The 23598-nt window shown below is 41.0% G+C and overlaps 1 protein-coding gene across 1 annotated transcript in view; it reads right to left on the bottom strand.

Moving 5' to 3' along the window:
• Positions 1-1101: 1101 nt before the first annotated feature.
• Positions 1102-23598, bottom strand: part of LOC133932784 (E3 ubiquitin-protein ligase HECW1) — a 66301-nt gene continuing 43804 nt past the window's right edge. The window contains exons 15-31 of the mRNA XM_062379630.1: positions 20462-20565; positions 20191-20297; positions 19530-19715; positions 18938-19072; positions 17108-17219; positions 16923-17019; positions 14850-14933; positions 14430-14536; positions 12550-12664; positions 12048-12161; positions 10775-10927; positions 10347-10445; positions 9851-9980; positions 9507-9653; positions 9120-9234; positions 7960-8158; positions 1102-6099 (exon numbers count right to left, since the gene is read on the bottom strand). Of these exons, the coding sequence (XP_062235614.1) occupies positions 5988-6099; positions 7960-8158; positions 9120-9234; positions 9507-9653; positions 9851-9980; positions 10347-10445; positions 10775-10927; positions 12048-12161; positions 12550-12664; positions 14430-14536; positions 14850-14933; positions 16923-17019; positions 17108-17219; positions 18938-19072; positions 19530-19715; positions 20191-20297; positions 20462-20565 (2116 nt within the window). The 3' untranslated portion in view covers positions 1102-5987. The remainder of the gene's footprint in view (positions 6100-7959; positions 8159-9119; positions 9235-9506; positions 9654-9850; positions 9981-10346; positions 10446-10774; positions 10928-12047; positions 12162-12549; positions 12665-14429; positions 14537-14849; positions 14934-16922; positions 17020-17107; positions 17220-18937; positions 19073-19529; positions 19716-20190; positions 20298-20461; positions 20566-23598) is intronic.

The raw sequence follows: 23598 nt of genomic DNA, 5'->3' as shown, positions 1-23598 counted from the left end.
ACAGGATGAAGTGCGCTACTGGAGGATGTGGCGCCGATGTGCGCCCAAGGATGATGTGCGCTGCAGGATGATGTGTGCTGCAGGATGATGTGCGCTGCAAGATGATGTGTGCCACAAGATGATGTGCGCAGCAGGATGAAGTGCGCCACAGGACGATGTGCGCAGCAAGATGATGTGCGCTGCACGATGATGTGCTCCGCAGGATGAAGTGCGCTGCAGGATGAAGTGTGCCCCAGGATGATGTGCGCTGCAGGATGATGTGCCCTGCAGGATGAAGTGTCCGATGTGCGTTGATGTGCGCCGCAGGATGAAGTGCGCTGCAGGATGATGTGCCCTGCAAGATGATGTGCGCCACAAGGTGATGTGCGCAGCAGGATGAAGTGCGCTGCAAGACGATGTGCGCCGATGTGCGCCCCAGGATGATGGTTGCCGCAGGATGATGTGCGCTGCAGGATGATGTGCGCCGCAGGATGATGTGCGCCGCAGGATGATGTGCGCTGCACGATGATAATACTGATTCTAAAACTAATCATGCTAATAACTGGTGCAGCTATTTTAAATAAAAATAATTACATCAATAAATTATAATCTAATTATTTTCATATTAGCAACTAGTCTGACAGAGCATGAGACAGCTACAGAACCGTTCCTAAGGCATTAGCTACAATCCATCTTACAATTATGTACCAATGTGTAGCAAGGTGCAAGTGTATGTTATATATCATTCTTCATGAGTTAGTTCAAACAATATAAAAATGACAAAGGTAAAATGTGTTAGACTTGAGGAATTCTATTTTATAATTTTATTTATTGCAGCATTATTCCTATCAGTTAAAAGTTCAGTGTGTATAATTTAGTGATATCTAGTGGTGAAGTTGTATATTTTAGCTGAATACCTCTCACCTCACCCTCCCCTTCCAAACACAAAGGAGAACCTGTGGTAGCCTCCAGTTGCTAAAAGAAATCAAAAGTTTGTCAAAAAGGACAACTGTTAAAAGCATGGCCGCCTCCATAAATATGACGTAATTCAATACACAGGGGCCATTCAAGTGTCACACAGAGTTTGAGTCTGTACAATACATACACACAATGGCAGCAAGGTAACAAAGTGACCTTTTTTATTGAGCTTCATAAACAGTTGTATGGTATGGTGGAGCATTAGCACAGCCTGAGTGTTTAGCAACCTGTTCTCAGACAGAGCTGTACTATTCAACATTATGTACACCCAGAATGTGCAATACACGCTCTCTTTCTCTCTCTCAGACACACATGGACACACACACACGGACACACATACACGAATATGCATGCTTCAGTGTCACTTCCCAGTAAATTGGCCACCATCCATCGAGTCATTCACATATTCCCTTTGCTAAAATTCCCTTTTGTAAAATAAAAATGAAGAAAAATAAATAACTTGAACATACAGAAATACCAAACTGCTGCTACAATTTGCCACCACTTCACCCATGTGTAGACGCCCCATAATGCATTACTTGTCCAAAAGCTTAATTAAATATTTCTCTGATAGCTTGACTCGGATGCACTAATGCATCCGTGTTATGGGAGTGTTATTCCTTGTTCCAGAACAAATACCAGTGTTCAAGATCTACAATAGATGTATTCAACATATAAACCCAATAAGAGCAAGACTTCTTTACACTGTCTTTACATTTTACATCAAATTACATACAAAAATCTCTTATTTTTATGCATTTCATTTGTTGTCAAAATTGCTCTAGCACAGATTACTTACTGAATACACTTGGCTTTTAAATTCATGGTACAGTAAAATTATCTATCTATCTATCTATATATGTATATATGTATATATATATAAGCTATGACATGGAAGAAAAATCAGTGAAGGCATTGACAGAACCTTAATAATGATTGTGATGATGCCACCAGTGACAGTGTTAATTAGAAAAAACAGAGACACTGTGAACTGAATGGTTACGTAGCTTAATGCAGCGCTTAATGTAGCGACAAATGACCAGCTAGTTTAATAGATAATTAAAAAGACACATACTAAAACACAAAGGCTTCGAAAGTGAAGGCAAACTGTTGGACTGATGCTTCTTAAAAAAATGAAAATAAAAAAAAAAGCAAACAAACAAAACATTCAAGGAAAGCTTCAGGACTTTCCTTCACTTATAATTTCAATACAGTATAAATAACAGTACAAAAGATTTGTAGAAAAAAAACACTGGGAATGCAACATAATCACAGCCTTGTCCTGTAGGTCGGAGAGATGTGTGGATAAGGCCTCGCCACAGTGTTGCAAATGTTCTCACTGCCAGTACAGTTATATCGGACTCTGATCAAATCTATTGCTAAACTCACAATGTCTACTCTTCACATAAACTGTGGTCTGTCCTACTGCAACAATTAAACATGGTACCCCTCATTTCTGTTGCTTTTGCAGGGTCCCAATACCCCATTTTGATTATTCTCAGTGATTGAGCAGATCAAACACAACAAGCATTGTATCACGCATCATTCCATTGATCTTGTGAATTCAACTGTTAACAGTATAATAAATAAAATATAACGTTGTGTGGGAAACAAAAAAGCCTGGAATCTCTATGGAGCATTAGGAGGTGGGTCGCTGAATCTTTAACAGGCAGCAGGTGGCCAATCTCTTAATTTAGGCCCCATTTGCACTTGACTCATAACTTAACCCCATTGCCAGAATACACCGTCTCTGTCGGATGTTTATTTAAAATCCAAGATAATGGTAATTTTTCTCCATCCGAGGTCAACAATCAAACAAAATTCTCGTTTTATACAATATCCTGCAAATTTATCGCAAAAACATTCTGTTTAAGGTTGGTAGAGAGTATCCTCATGGCAAATAGGTGTGGTAAAGGAGTGGTTAGAGTTTGGCACTAAATTAACTTAAGCTAAAGAATTCAGGGACGACTCATTAATGGACTGCTAATAAATAAAATCCGACTTTTTTATTTCCCACTTTCTTCCTCATTGCAACTTTCTGTTTTGCTAATAGAGGCTAATGTAGCCTGAAGCCTCAGAGATGAAGAGCGAGCTACGTGACAGTGGTAAACTCTCTTCTTTTTAACTTCCCACCCGCAGATTGTTTTCATTTTCGAAATAGTCATCTTTAGACCCAGCTGGCACTGACACAAGAGACATAACTTGGAGACATTTATCAGCCTTCACACAGCTCACTACGGAGATTAAAAAAGGCTTTGTACAACTGTTTTCACATATGCAGTGGTACCACGCAACACCTGAGAACACTTCAGTGTCAGTTTCAAATCAGTGGATCTTCCCTTTAAGCTTATACAGTTTATTCAATGGTTGCAATGACAAACTGTAACGTATGTGGCCTTGAGAGATTAAAGCTTTTACACCTTTGACACATCTTGCTAAAATGTGTCAGATTTCAATCCAGCTGTTATGGGTCTGGTTGCATTTTTCTGAGCTTTTTTTGATATTAGATATTTAATATCTGTGCATGAAGACGGTTGAAGATGATAAGTGTAAATCCGGTGTCAGAGTTTCTGACAAACTCGAGTTGTGTTTTGAGCGTGACAGGAAAGCCATGTGAACACCAAGAGGAACATGCAGTTTTCAAAATGAACCAATGCAAATTCTGAACTCAGGACCTTACTGATATGAAGTATCAAGTATGAAAATCACAGGTCACACATGAGGCAGTAAGTAACTGAGGCACAGTTTCATTACTGGACAAGAGATGTAGACAGAGGGTCAGGAATGTGGAGGGAACACTGCAGTCAGTCACTGTCCTAAAGAATATGGCAGACTGTGAAACAGACTTATGTTGCAGTCTATTAACTATTGCATATATTACACTGGTTCATCCAAGGGCCCCTGTCCACCAGAAGTTAATAGCAGAACACCTTTATCAGATTAGGATCCCAATCTGATGAAGCCCTTGAAGACCCACATGCTGCTTTGCACTAGTCCCCTTGTTTGAGACAGTAAAGGTTCAGATGTTGGAGTACCTGCTCGGTGCACAGAGCAACACCCTGGTACACAGACAGAGAGGTTCATCAGTGGAAGACCTGAATAAGAGTACACAAAGCTCCCATTCAAACAGCAGGACCAGAGATGCTGACAGATGAAGCACAGTTCTGGCCAACAGGATTCATAAAAAGTCCTCTTCATCCAGTTGGAGTAGGCATTATTTTTAGTCAAGGACTCATGAACTACCTGTTTGCTGGGTCAACGTGACCACACTACACAGAGGAAATCCCAGAAGCCCTTGTTTTGGAATTGATGGCTACTATGAAAAAGGAGACATGACATCACTGTCTCTGCTGTTAATAGCCTTGCAGAGCCAGACGGCTTGGAGGGACTGTTGGAAGTTCTTTCTGTTCCTGTCCAAAGATTACAAAATATTTGTGCCCCTGGGACACAGAGAATGGGAAGATGCAGGTATTATCAGAACTGGAACTGAAGGTATTGTAGTAGCTGCAGAGCCTGTAACTACCCATATGACCCACCCATTTAAGGGGGTGTGACACACCCATTCGCTGGATTAGCTGTTAGCGTTCTGTAGCGCAATTCTTAACTGAAGGATTTTTGTATTATGAAGTAGTCCACTATTACTCTGTTCCTAATTCCTGTGTGCCAGACCATTCCTGTTTCTTTCTTTCAGCACTTCTCCCGTGTCACCGCTCCATACTGAGTTGTTTACTCATGTATGCTAACATATTGGGGGGGGGGCACGGACGCCTGCACAGTGGACCCTCTCATTCTTGTGGATAGGAAAAGAGTTACACCAGCCTTCTAGTGGGCGGAATAATTTGTTTGTTTTCCAAATGCGTTCTGCTAAAGTTAATGTGCGGTCACTACTTCTTAGAATGAAGCAAACAGACAAGGTTTATATAATTTAAGCATCTTTACACTAGTTCTAATTATAGATTTGTTTGTCAAGCTCTACCTGAGGCCTTGCTACATTGCATTTCTTTGATCCCGCATTTCTTAAGGTCCCAGTCTGAGATCCTATTGACCTGCCACAATGCAGATTCTTGCTGGCTCTCCAGATTAAAAACCAAAGATGATTGTTCCTTTTGCTGCTACGCCTCTGCATTATACTCTGAACTACTTTTTTAAAGCAACATTTATAGATTATCTGAATGGATGAGTAAATAATTTACTGTTATCAGAATTATATTCGAGCAGCAAACCACCTGAGAATTTTTGTGCAGGACTGTGCACGCATCAATAGCATTCAAGTTTGAATTAACAACGAAGATTTACAAATTTTGACGTCACGATTTGAAGGATTCACAGGATGCAAATCTTGTAAAACTAAATTTTCCCTCAGCAGACAACATTTTCCAAGTAAAAGTGTAATTTTACTTCTCCAACCCCCGTTCGATGTCTAACATGCTTCAATTTAAACTTCTCTTGTCTTTATACCGTTTATTATTCTTTCTGATTCTATTCATTTTTTTTCTTTGTCTTTTTCTGTGTAGGCATTTTCTATCTTTCATTACTTATTGATTTCTTACTTGAATATCTTTCAAACCAGGCATGTCACTGTTTTTTCTTACTTTTACTTTGCTTTTGTTATGATCTATAGATAAATATTTTTATCATTGGATGGATTATGCATTTTGGGGCATGCAACTATAAATGATCTTGAATCCATCTTGTATACCCTTTCTTTTTGTATACATGTACTGCCATATCAGTAGTTTCATATTATACGGTCTTAATGATTAATATAAAAATAACTCTCGACCTTCCGTAGTGTACTAAATGCTGGGTGCTTTCATAAACACCCGCATAGCTAAGTGAAAGATTTCAACACATGGTACCGTGACAGTGACATGAATACATCCACACGACCAAAACCTCTTTGTTCAGTACAATCCAGGTATCTGTGCCACATGAACCAACCAGAACCAGAGCTTTTTCCTTCACAGTATGGCCCAGCCAGGTGTGTCACCTGGACGGATGCAATGTTGATTCCTCATTTTCTGTCTATGTCATTCCAGGCCAAATGTGCTGGTTTCCTCCACAGCGATTAGCAGTTTCTCATACAACATGGTATATGAAGGGTATGGAGGCAGGTCCAGGCGGTTAAAACAGGTATGAGCCCTAAGAAAGAGAGAGTGAGAAAGAGAGAGAGAGAGGGGTACAGAGTCATGGCTTGAAGGGATAACCTGGAGCTCAAATCAGTTATTCAAATTAGATGTATCCAATGTACAGGTGTAAACATTTATAGTTTTTCGATTTGCAAATAGGTTATTTCAAAACAGAATAATCTAACGTGGCTCAATAATATTAGATAGCATAAGGTACTGGTCACACTAGACCAAGCAAATCAAAGACTGAACTAATCAAGCTTTGTATTAGGTTTTCTCATTCATTACTTTTTTAATGTGAAAGAAAAAGATGATGTAATATTTCTCCTGTCTTTTATGTCTTTGTCTTGCACATATTAAGAACCCAGCAAGGGGTTATACACTCAGATGGTTTCATAACAACACATAAATCTCTTGAGTGTTATTGTGAGGGGTGGTGCAGAATTCAGGAGACAGGACATGATGTATTATTTCTCTGCAGGGATCATATGTCTTTGTTTACATTTTCCCACATCACGAACTCTTGAATCTAGTCTTTCCAAGTTCAGCGTCTTCGTGTCTGGGCCCTCTTTTTTATCCTGAGATATAAGTGTTCTTTTAGATCTTTTCCGTTTTGTATCTGTGGTGTGTTAGAAACGTCATTAACATGCCAGTCCGTTCGCCACACGTTCAAACTGTGGTTCTTCTCTGCAGTGAAACGTGAGCCCAGCTCTGTCTTTCTGCTGAGCGCTCTCACATTTTAACTGCTGTTTACCTAATGAATGCCCTGCAGTAAGGTCAGAGGAACACGCCTCGAACAATATCACATCTACTTACACTGCAGAGGAGGGGGGAAAAAAACAAAAAAACAGCTCTTCTGCTGAGTCAGTGGATTGTTTGTGTACTGATATGGGCAATACCAGAGCATTTATATAAAGCTCCAAGCATCAGTTATGCAGTACTGTATACCAAACACAAAAGTGCTAGCGCAGTCTTATAATTCCATTAGTTTCCCTGAATGTTTGAGTCAAGGTACATGCTGTGGTCCAAAGTGTAAAAAAAAACAGCACAGGACCTTTGGTGAAAAAAGTCCAAACAGTGCAGCTCATTGATGCCCTTTAATGCATTATAGATAAAAATCTGTTGGATTCTTTGTTAATATTGACGCTCTCTCTAAGTAATTTTAGAGCCGCTTCTAGACATGACCTCCGGAGGATGTCCGGAGAATTGGGTCCAGACTTTCTGCTGAGGTTGCCTTTCACACATGCAGCAGGAGATTCTCAGCTCAGACGCGTTCACAACAACACAGAATATTCAGAATGCTAAGGTGAGGGGTGGTAGAGCATGTGGAGGCAGGATGTAACATAGTTTGAAACGTATATGTTTTTGTTTACAAAAATCAACACCAAAGGCTCTCCTGACATCTTTGTCAGTCTCTTCTACATGCAGGCAGCAATTGTGTTATCCGAAGATATTTTTTTCATATTTTTTCTGTCCTCCATGTCAAGAAGATCTACTGAGTTCAGCAGCTTTGAATATCAATTGTATCAAATATCAAACCTTTACGTTACAGGGATATATTTCCTCATTACAAACACAAAACAATTCCACGACATGTGGCCCCTTATAAACTGATGCTGTGCTATGAGTGAACCTTCCACCTTGCTTGTAGTACCTATTTGATATACAAGATAACGGGCATGTCCAGGTTTTTTCTACATAGCAAATTGTAAGAAGCCTAGGGCAAAATTGTATTACTTTAACACCATATACTTAAGCTTTTGCTTATCTATCGCAAGTCATATCCTCATCGCACTATTCAAGAAAGTTATTGAATATCGCATGTTTTCCTAATATCGTGCAGCCCTTCTTTGTAGGAACCAAAGTTAGATACCTGGGTAGTGATGTGACTTTGCCCCACTTCTCGATGCAGAAGCGTCGCAGGCCGTTGGATCCACGCAGGGCAGCAAAGCCTTCATAGGGCACGCTGGACGTCCCTGTAACGAACTGCAGCAGGCGCAGGCGCTGCTCATTGTTGAAGCGCTCCACGGCAGCCCAGAACCAGCGCATCACAATGTGACCATCATGGTAACCTGGTTAGAGGGGGTCAGGAAGTTAACATTGACTTTAACCAGACAAGTTGTTCATTTCTGTACACATTTCTATATCAACGTATACTGTAGTGTACATGATAAAAAAAAGTTATTTGTAATTAGATTTGACATATAAAATTTGCTCTCCGTACTTGCATCCAATTACAGACATTTTACACACTTAATTCAAACGAAGTCGCTTTTGTTGACCAATCAGTATCCAGCTTTGTGAAGGTTGGTTCTCAATAAGCTGGAGAACGGGACACTTAACTACTCTATCTTTACAGGAGAGCTGACATCATGAGGTGACTATTTTTCTTCATGTAATAGTTTGGACATTGTGGGTCTTGTTGAGAGTAAGATGAGAAGATTCACATGGGTTACACATCTGTACAATGATACATAGAGACCGAAAACAGAGACAGGTAGCGAGCCTACATCAAATCCTCTACCAGCATCTCCACAGTCCACTGCTTAATCATATTAGCGTAAAAATCGTTAAAGTGTAAAAACCTAATGGCTACCTGCTGACTCCACATTCATCCAAGTGTCCTTTGGCAGTGTGTGATTTATGTGTGTTAGAGAAAGTGCTGCCCATAGATACAGCATGAATGGGTGTGTGTGAATGGGTGAATGGCACAAACTGTAGTGGAAAACACTTTGAGTGATCAGCAAGAGGACAAAAGTTCGGCATAAATACAGACCATTTACCAAACACAATACATCAACAACTGGTGAGACTCAAATCCAGATTCAGATGCTGGAAGGCCTTTCAGGAACCTTGCACCTGATCGAAGTGAGGTCCACATATGCATTTGTATATTTATAATGATGGTCAGACTTTTTCCTACCTTAATTATATCTACAAGGTCCTGTTTGTCTTTGCTGGTCAAAGTCAACCTATTGTTCAGAATCACACTAAGAAAATGAAATAATTGTTTCTGTTGTCACACAAACATACCTCCTCTGTACTCTGTGTTGCTTCTCCAATCACAGAGGTCGATCTCAACTGTCCCGGCAATAACCAGCTCCAGCTCCCGTGCATCGAATACAGACACCAGCCTGGAGTCAACCACCTGGGACAAAGACAGGTACACGTTTCAGTGTGCGGCTGCATTCATGTGCACATGTTATAGTGATAAAGTCCCAGGACAGTTCTAAATGAACAAAAAATATTACACAGCATGGCGTATTTTGTTGGAATTTGTTTCAAAACTGATTCCTCGAGCTGGCCTTGGATCTTTTTGCTGTTTTAATAAATGAGAGACAATAATTTCCAAGCTTATCTTTATCTTTCAGTGTTTGTAAACTCATTCCATGCCGTTCTTGACATCTGAGAGTTGTTTACCTCATAGAATCCTCTGACCAAGGCCTCAGTCTGCTGCACCACCCCTCTCTCCACTCTCCACTTGGCCATTCGCTCTATGTAATCCTTCTTGTTCTTCTCCGTCACCTGCAGGTTGGAGCCGCCTGACTTCAACTCCCGTTCCGTTACCTAGAAACACAGCAGTGGTCGAGTTGACGAGTGAGTTATCATAGCGTTCTAGTGAAAGTTTGCTATCATGAGAAAAACATGTAAAACAGCACTATGAGCATCATGGAGAAATGAAAGAGCTACATGCAGAACAGATCATATGCACCTGAGGCAGGGTTTGAGCTAACACAGACACACCCACACACACAGAAGCTGACCTGGCCAAAAACTTCCTCGTTGACGGTGAAGGTGAGGTCCAGGATGTCGGTGATGTCGTTGTCTTTCATCCATTGCAGAGACTGGTGGAACTCCTCGTCCAGATACTCCAGATCCGATAAGTCTGTCGGCCTGTAGGACACCAACACACACACGCAGGTCACATATTTGAAGCACCAAACTACTTTTTATACAGACAAATATATATATATATATAGCTTTAGATTGCAACTTGAGCAAACACAAATAAATTGTGTCACCATAGTGGTCAAGTTCACATTACCAAGTTACAATAATAAAATGACATTTTCATTTATGAACACTGGATGCTGAAAAAAGTCTTCTTACTTCATAAATCTATAAAAAGATTGAATGCTGTACCCTTTATGATATTAACGTATACTGATTTCAACCCCTGAAACCTGAATAAGTTAATGGCGTATGAAAAATGCTGTATTTATTGTCTGTTTATGTGTCTCTGTGTGTGTGTGTACTAACAGTCTGAGCAGGGCCTTGTAGAAAGGTCTGGTGAAGAAAGCATCCAGCAGGTACTGATGAATCAAAGCCAGGCCCAGGATACGACCGCTGAAACGGAACCTGGACAAACACACACACACACACACACACACACACGCAGATGCAGACACACACACACATACCGAATGTGCATGCAATCAGTAACGTGTCACATGACGGTAATAATCCATCACACTTCCAAGCAATTTTCTCTCACAGGTAAAGAAGAACAGTTGCGACATCCATTGGAATCATCGTACATTTAATTAATAGTGAAACCATAACTTAACCATCAAACATTAAAACAATATACTTTTATCACCACAGATGAAAAACATTTTAGTCACATGTGTCCTTATTAGAACACTGGTCATAGATAGCTGTGTGTGTGTGTTAACTTGGCTGCTCACCATTCCAGATGGTTCTCGACAAACGCCGACATTGGGCTGATCTGAACAGTATAAGTGTCGTTGGCTGAGTATTCAAAGAGGCCATAATACGGGTTAAACATCTCTTGAGACAAGAGGAAGAAGAACTCCCTGGATGGACCGCTGTAATCTAACCTGTAGAGATGGGAAGACAGGAGGACACATTTTTATATATTTAGTTCATAGAGCAATTGGACACAAACTGATAATATAGCCTTGTTATGACTAATAAGAGTATCATTTGATAAAAACAGACCACACAATATACCCAGCGACAGGCAGGGATTTCTATACCATGGATTTTGCTCTGACATTTCATACTTCCCAAAGCAATAATTCTAAAAGCCTTTTTCACTAAACTCAATCACTGATGAATGACAAAACTAATGCAATTCGCATTCAAGAATATTTTCTATTCAAAGACAAACCACAGAGACATTTTAGCCAATCAATCGCATAAGAAGCCATATTTGATCATCCGGTGTCACTAATATGGACGTTCTCTGGTTGGTAAACAAAGCTGAATCAGATGCTTAAAGTGAAAAGAGCATAAAAAACGTTTGAATACGGATGAAAGAAATTAGTTTGGAACAGCACCAACATTGTAAATAGGCCAATCCCAAGCTGAGAAATGATTTGCCCGACATTAACTCCTCTACTCCTGATCCTTACACACAGCTTAACTGCAGTCATGGGGCAATACCTTGTAAACATGCCTTTCATTCTTCGCTCTAATCTCCTTCATTCCTTATGTTGTAAATGTGTTTACATTTCTCAGAGTCATCAAATATGTATGTTTTGTAGTCAAACATACTAGTGATCAGTGTGGCCTAACAGATCGTGTTTAATCTTTCATTTGTTGTGTAGCTTGTGCATGTGTGAGTTTATCTGCTCTCTATAGTTTTGATCCTTGTGGTCCTGTATGACTGTATTAGTTTGTGTATCAAGTCGTATGAGTGAGTAGTGCCTCTGTTTCATTTGTTTCTATTTATTCATGCTTCTCTGACACTTCTCTGAGTTTTCAACAGCTGCTTTCAGCATACACTGAACTTCAGAGTACCTCAGGACATTCTCTGGAGGGGCTGCATGTGAGAACACTAATGTATGTGTGACAGACTCCAGACTTCTCCGGAGTATATGTCTGAAAATGGCTATAATAAATCTAAAAAATGCGGACTTGTGACCACGTAACTCACAGCGGCGCAATACATTTAGCTGTTACATCACTGGTCATGTGTATGTGTGGGTGTCTCACCCCTCCTCCCCCAGGAAGGTGACGTAGAGTTTGTTCCGCTGCAGCTCTTTGCGGGAGTACGCCATGACCTGGTTAAAGGTTCCCTCCAGTAGGTGTTCTCTCCTGATCAGCAACCTTTAACAACCCCAACAGGCCACACATCACACTAGAACTACATGTAGTTTAAAAACATTGAGGTTACAAGTTCCCTCTATACAATAACATCAAAACATCTGACCACTCACCAAAAGTCTATAACATATTTCAATAAGTTGGACTGTTCATTTCTTACTTATTTAACAATTTATCACTTTATGAAGTATTTCAGTTTAAATTGAAGCCACATGTTGTGGCACTGTATCTATGGCATCAACAACCAACTGACAAATAACTCACCTGACAGATATATAAAATATTGTAACATGACATCTGCTTTAAGTCTTATAGTTTAATGGGAGTATTTGATAAAGCAGTATAATCGCTGTCAGTTATTTTCATCTGTGTAATTTATAGCCAGTCTTACTTAATTTTGCCCGGTCCTTGGCCGTAGCCCTTTGCTTCTAATTTCCTGTAGAAGTTTCTTAGTTTGGCTTCAAAGTCTCTGCGGTACGGAGCTGGAGCCCTGGCCCTCTGTAAGCCTGCACACACAGACACACACACACACGTACACGTACACGTACACGTACACACAGATTAAAATGATTTCATTAATTTACACAACTAATATTTTTATATAACTTGACGTTTTATACTATTGTAATATATTGGAGGAGGTTGGAATGATAAAGCCTCAATGTAAAGAGCTGAATACACATACAAAAGCTTTAGATTTTGACCACTGTAAATATATAAAAAATAACTTTAACTTTAGCTAAGAAACTTTAACTTAAAATTGTTTTTAATGATGCAATACTTCATCACAAAGATTTTGTAACATAGATCAATGTTTTAACAGAAATGCTCAAATAATATAAACACCTGATGAAACCCTGGATTATCTCACTTTAACATAGAAGACAGAATCCTCAGATCAAGACTCAATCAATTTGTTTTGCACAAGGAAAGCATTGTCTACATTTTTTATTACAGCAACACTATATAACTTCAACAGCACCCTCAGCAGCCACACATGGTCAGAGGGATTAAAGGATATTCATGTAGAGAAAAAACAAAGCCTATGATTCTGTTGACAGCAGCACTGACTGTGTAGTCCCACTGAATTAAAACACAACTGATATTATCAGAAAGATCATTAATATATAGATCAAATAAAAGGGGACCTAATGCCAAGCCCAGTGGAACACCCATTGTACATATTGATGATAATAGACAAAGCATCACAGACTTTTTAGTAATTTTAACTGATCTACACTTTGGCATTACTCATCAACTCATGGGTCTGATTCTGGACATTAAGGCCACAGGTAATCACCTCTCACTGGAGATTGTTACCCTTCACCAAAGTTGTATAGCCAAGAAACAGGCATTCGTGGTGAGGAGGGGGAATGAAAGTGGCACCATTCTTCCTATTTTAAGTCAGAGTAGCATCAATCTAATAAAAATTGTGGAGCAAATAATCCAAGGGGTGTCATGGTAGACCAAGGTGTGAAACTGCTGATCAAGTAGTCATGGTGACGGGTTTAAGGTTTTAAGGCTGGTCCGGATCTTCACATTGCCTTTCATATTTCAAAAGTCAATACGAAATGGACTGACCGGATGATGGATCTCTCTCACAGTGACTGTGACTGATTGATATGGAGCAGTACAGCTCAACACTTGTTTCAACAGAGGCAATACACAACTAACAAATGACGCACAATTACGAGCCAGGATTCCCTGCTGTGACCCAATTTCCCTTTATAGAACCTTCCATCGATAGAATATACACAAACACACAGATACACGCACACACACACGCGAACACACTTGTGGCCCAATAGTGGAGCTCATTATGATAACATAATTGGACTCTAATGCAGCACAGCACGCTCGGTCAAGCAGCAGTGATTGTTATTGTGGGGTTTCGGATGAGTGTTTGAACTCAAATAGTAAACTAGAGTAGCAAGCATCTCGTGCTATCAACAGGCCTCAAGAGTGTATCAGCGTCATAGTAGATAAAGGATGTGTCTTCACGTCCTTACAGCTACGCACTGATTTAAACTGATTTGAACTGCTCAATGAAATAAATCTATAACATTTTCTCCATATATAGTATGAAACCAAAATGTAGTTCTCAACAAAGAAAGCTGTGGTGGCAGGGAAAACACATTTGTGCTGTACACACTTCTGGAAGTTCACTAACTCATATTAAGTCTTTTAAAGACGTTTCTAATACCGACTTCATTACAATCTACAGTCTATTTTACAATCATGAACTCAAGACATTTGTAACTGTCCACCTACCGGGAGAGTTCTGTGGAGAGGAGGCGGGAGAACAGCGAGGAGAGAAGCTGAAGCTGGGGTGGATGGGGTGAGGTGGAACATAGGACATGATTTCCTCTTCACATAAACTGCACAAACAGACAGAACAGCAGATAACGTATCTTATTTATTTACATTTCCACTTTAATTATGCATAATACTCTGCACTTTTACTGCCTTTTTTGCACCTCTGGTTAGATGCTAAACTGCATTTTGTTGTATAAGTACTTGTACTGTGCAATGACAATAAAGTTGAATCTAATCTAATCTAATCTTATCTAACAAAACAGCACATAGAATCTGAGTGTACGTTGAAGGTGCTATTTCAGTCATTCGTGAAGATAATACACAAGAAACAAGACGTTGATACTGGTTTCAGTTGAAGTCAATGAGATTCTATACCTCAACAGAATGACCAGGTCCGCATCACATGACAGCTTCTCAACCCCCTGGGTCCCCTCTGTCCGAATGTAGTGGATCTTCTCCCTGAACAATCATCAAAACAAGAGTCCAATTCAATCTCTTGTTCATACCGATAGCCATTTTCGGTACTGCGACCCAAGTTCGTGGACGTATTGATGTAACCATACTAATGGAGGTAAATTTAAAGTGAATTAATGGTCAAACATCATATCAATGAAGGTTTAATCATCCTCAGTCTGTATTTCCAGTAGATTAGAGAGCACAGTCACGCCTCCACTGCCAGTGTGAACTGTAAAATCATAATGACCATTATTCTTACATGACATCAATGCAGCACGATCCTTCAACCCTGGCACATTTCATTTGCCACTGTGGACAATAGTGGCATCCGATCTGGATGGCGGATCATGATCTTGCTGTCTGCTGACCATAGACTATGATTGACATATAGTATTGAAGTTATCCGTCTAAATGTTTACTCTCATCAATGCTTCTAAAAACTTTAATCTTGATGATGTTTTCCTACACCTGACATCTATTGCACTTCTGTCCGTCCTGGGAGAGGGATCCCTCACATGTGGCTCTCTCTGAGTTTTTATAATTTTTTCCTTACTCTTGCTGAGGGTTAACAACAGAGGATGTCACACCATGTTAATGGGCTATACAAATAAAATTTGATTGATTGAATGATTGATTTGCAAAGGTATTTTAGAAAAATTCCTGGAGTACACTTCAGAAACTCAGGGACCTATATGTTTATATTAATTTTGTGGGCAGCACTGACCAAAGATTAGAGAGGCTCTGTGGTTGGATCGTGGACTGGCAGTAAAAACCAGGCAGGAAATTGAGTGAAGCGATGCATTTCTGTTTGCTTGATTTTTTTCTGTTTGAAAAGAAACCCACACAGAAAAAATGCACAAAAACACACTCTACTGATTTAGACCACAGCAAACTAAATCTGGGTCTGAAAAGGCACTAAAAGCCCCTTGAGGGTTAACTAGACAAAGAGTATCTTATGAGGTCTTATCCCATGTTTACACTACATGACCTGTCTGACTGGCGACAATCGGTCAGACTATTGTCTCCAGAAATTGAGCCTCACCATTAATTAATCTATCTTGACAAAATGAAAACAAATTATACAAAGTCTTAAAACTTTTGGAGAAGCCATGTAGATTGTTGCAAGCAATGCTGCATTCATTTCATTTGGTGCATACTACATTATCTCTAACCTATGTGTCGAGCAAAACCCCTCTTTCTCAAAGCGGTGGAGGAGCATCATGGACACAGCTATCACTGCAGCTCTCTCTGTCTCCCTCTGAAAGTTGTATTTACAATCAGGAGAAAGGAAACACAGACAGACTCAGAAACGGATATGTTCTGACCTCCTCCGCTCCATATCTGTATCAGCAGGGCATCTCCACACAAACAGGGCAGTCAGAGTGGTGTATGTGTGTGTATGCGTGTGTGTGTGTGTGTCTTTGTGTGTGTATTGTGATGTGAACCTGTGGTGGTTGTGCAGACTCAATGAAATCCAATATTAATGTAATGCTACTATGAATAAGAATGATAATCTAGTACATTAAAGTATAGACCATCTTTATTCACAGAGATCATCATCTATCTTCACAACCCTAGTTTATGATTATATCATATTATTAAAACGATTTGAAGTATATTTGGCATAATAAAAAAGATCTAAAATGCAATAAACCTAAAAAAAATTACTAACTGAATGAAAATTTTTATCATTATTGTTAAAACCTTCAATGGATATTGTGGTAATCTTGTCATTGTGACTTGTTTTTTGGCCACAATATGATGACTCAATGACAGAGGAGCAGCAGTAATAATGCACTTGTATTCACTGCACAGCAATGAACACAGCCTAAGCAACACAGAGGAAATAATTGATTCTCTAAAGTTGACTGGAAGAATCGCGTTCACTTTAGATACATTTGTCTGTCGGGAAAGGGTTGTGGTGGAGGAATTCTCACTACATAGATATGGACAGGGAATATAAATACAACACGTCATTATTTCAGTTCTTACCTGAGGGCGTGGTTTCTGCTCAGGCTGGGCTGTCGCTCCTGCAACATTTCAAAAATGTTCGGCTGTCGGAGGAATGCAACGATCTTATCATTGTAAGCTGAGATATGAGAGAGAGACAGAAACGTCAACGGAAAGAATAGTTACAATGATCCAGATAAAAAATGGCGTGCTATGACAGTGCCTACTTGGAGGGGTCATTGGTGAGTCAGTGTGATGCTGGCTTCTTATGGCGGCTACCAGACTGTTTCCTGGCCGGGCCATCAGAGAAGCCACCCGGCTCCTGGACACATCGGAGGCCTGAGGACAAACAGGAGCAGGTCACAGAAGGTGGTCAAATAGAGTCACAGAGCACACCACCTCTCCGCCCCACCCACAGTTAGGGGATGTAAACAGAAAGTTTCAAGTTGCCATAGATTTTGTGATATATATAAAAAACACTTTGATTCTAGAGTCAGTTATAAGGAGCATCTCTTTTATATGGTGTGCTCTGGTCCTGGTTGAGCTGACAGTACCATAAGAGGAGAAGCTGGAGTAACCCGTTAAAGGAAGAGGGTCAATTTGTAGAAGGTGGATGGAACACAAAACTCTGTCCGGTGGAGATCGGTACAAGAGGCATTTGGTTGCTCAACACTACACCCACTCTGAGACCTTACGCCGGGTTCACACCGGACGCGGAAGCGACGCCAAAGCGAGGCGTAAGCGCAGCGTCAATCCTCTGGCTCCCATCCACTCCCATGTTAAACCGCAGCGCTGAACACACCGGAGGCTGAAGCGTAGCGTTGTGCCGCGGCGGCCTAGCGCCGTGCAGCGATCGTTTACGCGTCGAGTCTATTTTTTCCGCTTGACGTGAGCGTATCGCGACAGGAAACACACTGAAAAACGATTTTAAACGATATTGACGACATATTTTATATGATATAAAAGATCAAATATGCATCCCATACTTTGTATTCACCCTCTGTTGTCCTGGAGTTTTAATTTTACCACTTTTACCGACCACATTATTAAATGTCCGCCTCTGCCCATGCACTACAGCCACACAAGCAGTGATACAGATAAAAAGAGAGAGAGTGGGTGGGCTACGTATTCTCCACATAGGCTTGAGTGGAGAATACGTAATTTACCCCCGACCCCCGTTTTTTTACGGAGCAAACAGCGAAGTTCTTCAACATGGATGACATTAAATTAATAATTGAAGTGGAGAAGTGCAGTGAATTGTATGATCCTCGGAACATGTTGTATAAAGACAACACTAAAAAGGACACATGTTGGGACGCTGTTGCAGTTAATTTTGGAGGAACAAGTAAGTTTATGCTTGAAAAAAAATATGAAATGCCGTTTTTACTGCAGGCTGATAACAGCGGCGCTTCGGCGGCGCTACCGCGCCCGGTGTGAACCACCAAGCACCGGCGCTTTAGGGATTAGCGCTACTGCCTCGCTTCCGCGTCGCTTCCTCGTCCGGTGTCAACCCGGCGTTAGACTACAGGGCAAGGAGCTACACAGATCCACTAAGGAGCTATCACAAGAGGCAGAGAAGGCCATTGTTTGGATACGGCTAAGAAGACCGGACACGATTTGAGGAGTGAGCAGCTCCTGAGAAAGATTAGCTGCTCTGAGTGTCAGGTATTTGCACTTCCCCGGCACAAGGAAATATTCAGAGATAAGATCTATGAACATCTGGCTAGCTGATGACCCAGCAGCCAGTGGACACCAATGGAGGTGCGGCTGGCCCAGAGCCTGGCAGGTGTCAACATCTACCTGTTCAAGTCAATGTATACGATTACTAAGCGGATTAATGGAACAGTTGTGAAAAGGAAATTAAGTGTGTAATTTATTGTTTAGTCTCTTAGTTGCTTTAAATTGTGGAGTTAAAGCATTTGATAATCTTTTGTCATTTTTGAGTTCAGGTGCGTTTTTTGCAAACCATATATCCTGAGTCATTGACGCCACACTTAACAAAGCTGCTCCCCTAAAACTAACTTTATGAACAATGCATTAAGTTGACGTGTTCGTACCTCCCCTGCGCTGTAGCTGCGTAGTCGCTGTAGGTGCTGCCTGTGGGCGAGGGGGCCCGGCAGTCGGCCGTTCTGCAGAGGGATCCGAGGGTCTATGAAGGTTGTTGCTCGACTGTTGTGGTCCACAAAGAAAGACTGAGGAGCCGGGAGAAAAAATATGGATTTGAATGATTTAATTACAGTACGTGAAGGAAAATATGAATTTTCAAATTATCTCTCCATATTCAGATTATATGACTAAAGGACAAAAGGACATCCCAAAAACTACACTATTATCATCTAATATAACAGACCATCACCGGTCCATTCCTTTGGAGAGTGCATGTTGCTGGATTCATATTGTGGTCTGTAATCTCGGCTGCACATGATTGACTGTGGACTTTGTAGTAACTGACCTTCTCTGGTGGTTGTGCAGCTTAATGTATCACAGAGAAACAGCTGAACACGAGTATCAGTCAAGTGTTCTGTCCTTGATCTGTTTCGCCTCGTTAGCTTCCCCCAGTGTGACGCGCTGCTGAAGATCAGGTATCAACCTCCATCCCCTCCTGCGGATCAATTCAAACGTCTTCTACATGTGTGTGCAATGTGATACCTTGCCCTGGGGGTCGGTCTTGATCTCCCAGCCCCTCGGCAGCTCCATCTGCATGTCTGCGAACTTGTTGAGGAAAACCACCAGGTCCCGGTTGTGTTGGTACCGCTCAAAGTTCCTGGCATCGCGGCGCACCTTCAGGATCATGTGCTTTACGCAGCTGCTGCTGGTGAACATCCTGTAGGCTGTCTGGAAAACAGGTATACTTTGTGAGATTTACGAGGGAAAGATGGTTCGAGTATCTAGCCAAGAAGGTTTCCACATCGTCACATTTACTACACAATTTTTTTTCGTTACACTTCCGTTTGGCACAATATTAACGGTATTTTATTTAGAAGAAACAAACAGATACATGCTACATGCTGCTAACTTTGTAGCATGTAGAGACTTATCTAGTTTTGCCTTGTATATGTTGTGTGCAGATTTTGTGTGGACTAGGCTGTCTCCAAAGTGGCTGGAAAATGCGTCATTCCATCTCCTGGAAAAAAAAGGCTCCATGGGGAAGTCTTCACTTGCCGACCTCTCCCAGGATTCATTGCACTTCAGTGACAAACCATTTTGGACTGTTTAAGGCTTAAGAGTTGCTTTAAGGTGAGGATTAGGATGAGTGTCCTCACTAAGATAGAAGTACAAGAATGGTTATGTGTCTGTGTTTACTTCTCACATAGTTACTATGCAACATAGTGAAGAATTCCGGGTGTGTGATGAACTTGACAGCAGGTGATTGGAGGAGATGGCTGATCTTCTGGTGATTGACAGGGGAGGAGGGGCCTGCAGACAGACAATAGCAATATAAACATTTTTTATTGATTCATGATTAATTATCTATATATACTAAAAACAAATCAATAGTCCCACAAATTAACTCTCAGTGCAGTTGGTATCTTGCGTAAAGACGACGGGACTTGAACATGCGAAGAGGATCAGTAGTGTACCTGTCGGAGCAGAGTCAGAATCAGTCTCTGTGCTGCTGCTCCTCTCCAACCTCTGACTGCCTCCTTCCTCCTCTGTGGCCATCGTCCTCTGGATGTTCTGATACCTGCACGAATGACACACGTGCATGTGTTTGGTTTAGGAGGTACTGCTGAGTTCTAAAAGTGTATCTGCACCTTTAACATTTCACTATTTTACTCCCTCTCAGTACTACTAGTACTCAAGCGAAAACATTTTTGGAGCCTTGCTTTGAACTTTTTTCTGCATCGGTTGAACAATATAGCTGTAGTTCCATCTCCAGTCACAAGAGGTCAGCCTAACCCCACTACAGGACCTGTGTTTTTCTCTTCCCTCTTACAACACTTCCTCCTTCATATACAGATCAATGATGAACAATATATCAATATGGCATTTTGGTATTTTCCATTAAAGGGGACATATTATGCCCATTTCACCACAGTTGATATGGTTCCTTGGGGTCTTAATGAAATGTCTGTAACATTTTTTGGTAAAAATACCCCAAGGATCATTTAAAACAGCACCTTTTTACTCTGTCTAAAACAGACCTCCTCAGATCAAGCTGTTTTGAGGGCCCCGCCCCCCTCTTACCCCACCCCCTTTCACCCCTCTCATCCCTCCCCCTTCTCACCCCTCCCCCCTCTCATGGAGGTGTAGGACATGTGTTTGAATGTGTTCTCACTACAGAATGCATTCAAGGCAGGGCAGATTATGGGCCTTTATGTCTAAAAGGAATAGAGCAGTAAGTTTTTTTTTTTTTTTTATGCATGAGATATCAGTCATTTCTGCAATAAAATTATGACTGAGGAATAAAATACATAAATTACTCTTCCCTCTGTATTACTTTGCTAACTGCTCATCTTACACATGTCAATTGTTGACATGTTACATATCAAACATTAAAAGCACACAACTGTTTCTATAAACTTTTATTGTCAGAAAGATTGCTAGAAAGATTGCCACAGAGCTTTTTAATCATAGTTATTAAATGTACTGGCTGGGACAGAGGTAATAAATACAAAAAATACCAAGTATAATAAATATGTTCATTACAAAAATACAATTTGTGCCATCAGTAGCTATTCTGTAAACAAAGGAACACTTTATATTTGTGTGTCACCTTTTATTCTCTAAATACAATGTGAACTTTGCTCAGCCGTTACAGGTATTTGGCGTACAGAAGCTTTGTGAGCTGGTGTTGGGGCCCTCTGGGCTGGAGAATCAGGGTGGTCCTGCCCTCCTGCTCGGTGCTCCAGATACGCAGAGTGTTCCCTGATGCTCAGGGAAGTTATACAGGGTTCAGACCTGCCCTTGATTGAAACTCGACACATAGCTGGCTATAACTTCCTGCTTGTCAGGTTTCTCATACTAGGCAGAGAGATCCTCAGGTTTTGAGATCTTCAGCACCTCATTCACATATGGGGCCGGGTTCTGAAAAACCTCGTGAAAGATGAGGTCCAACAGGTTATCCATGTAATCTGTAATACAAATTGGGGAAAAAGTTGGACATTTTGCACTTTTTTGTATTTACTATATTTTCTTTTTATAATTATATTATTCTATTTATCGTAAAGACGATAAATAAATGGTCTTTAAATGGTGAAGACCATTTAAAGACAGCAGTTAATTGATATGTTATTTATGTTTCACATACTGTTTGTACATTGTTTGGCTTTTAAAATTAGATTTTTCCCCCACTTCAGCACTGGGCTGGAAGTTCGCTACGGCCGACACTCGTAGCAGCTACTACAAACTTCCGTAGCTAACTTCAAGCTCCAGCAGCTACAACCGGAGCTCTTAGCAGCTTCAACGAACATCCGTAGCCAACTTCAAGCTCCAGCAGCTACAACCGGAGCTCTTAGCAGCTGCTACAAGCATCCGTAGCTAACTTCAAGCTCCAGCAGCTACAACCGGAGCTCTTAGCAGCTGCTACAAGCATCCGTAGCTAACTTCAAGCTCCAGCAGCTACAACCGGAGCTCTTAGCAGCTACTACAAACATCCGTAGCTAACTTCAAGCTCCAGCAGCTACAACCGGAGCTCTTAGCAGCTGCTACAAGCATCCGTAGCTAACTTCAAGCTCCAGCAGCTACAACCGGAGCTCTTAACAGCTGCTACAAGAATCCGTAGCTAACTTCAAGCTCCAGCAGCTACAACCAGAGCTCGTAGCAGCTACTACCGGGGTTCGTAGTAGCTGCTAAGGGGCTCGTAGTAGGTGCTACGGCCCCTCGAGCGGAGGGGCCATATGATCACCGTTCACCGTGGACTCGCCAGCCGTCCTCGATTAATGAAAACTCCTGTAAAATCTCTCCCTATCCCCCACCACTACATACTCGCCTCAAACACACGGCACAACATGCTAACGGCACTAGCCTCCACACAAAATGTCTAAAAGAAGCAAATACCAGAATTATAAAAAAAAAAAATACTTACATTTCCCTCGTCTTCAGTATTGCCATGGAAAGATGGCACCGACCCCTCTTTCAATAACAACCTTTTAGAGAATCCAGCGTTATATTGGCCCAGGTTGATAAAACAGTCCGATTCAAAGTGGTGGCAGGAACGTTGCCATCATATATGAACTCAATACATCTCAATCTTGTGTCTTCTGAAGCTGGGGTCACATGAAGACATGTTTGCAGCCGACCACCGATTCATAATGCTAGTTAGCTAATCCAAGTGTTTCCAAGGCTTGCAAGAATGAAATGGTGGACACCGGTGGACCGATAATGGGGGAGTGCATAGAGCTATGGGGGAATGTACTAAATGGGCATTTTTCGACTATGACGTCTATTTCGGGGGAAATTCCATTGGACGCACTTTAGCACATAGTTTCTGAAATAGAGGAACCACAACAAACCGCAGGAGTGATTTTTTTCCAGAGTTTTTGGGACGGTAGACATGCCAGATACCCAAACTAATGTGTAGAAGCACTACAAAAGTGGAATTTTCATAATATGTCCCCTTTAAGGTGAGTTTTCTTGTTACGGTGTGCAGTGTACAGTTTTCTGCACATAACACTTGAATTAAACGTTCAAAATTAACAAGTTTAGCATTTTAGAAGGACAAATATTTTAGCATTTATGGGTGGGTTTGCATATTTAATATAAATAATAATATCAA

Source organism: Platichthys flesus, chromosome 21, assembly GCF_949316205.1.
Source record: "Platichthys flesus chromosome 21, fPlaFle2.1, whole genome shotgun sequence".
Lineage (NCBI taxonomy): Eukaryota > Metazoa > Chordata > Actinopteri > Pleuronectiformes > Pleuronectidae > Platichthys > Platichthys flesus.
This window is presented reverse-complemented; position numbering and strand designations above follow the sequence as displayed.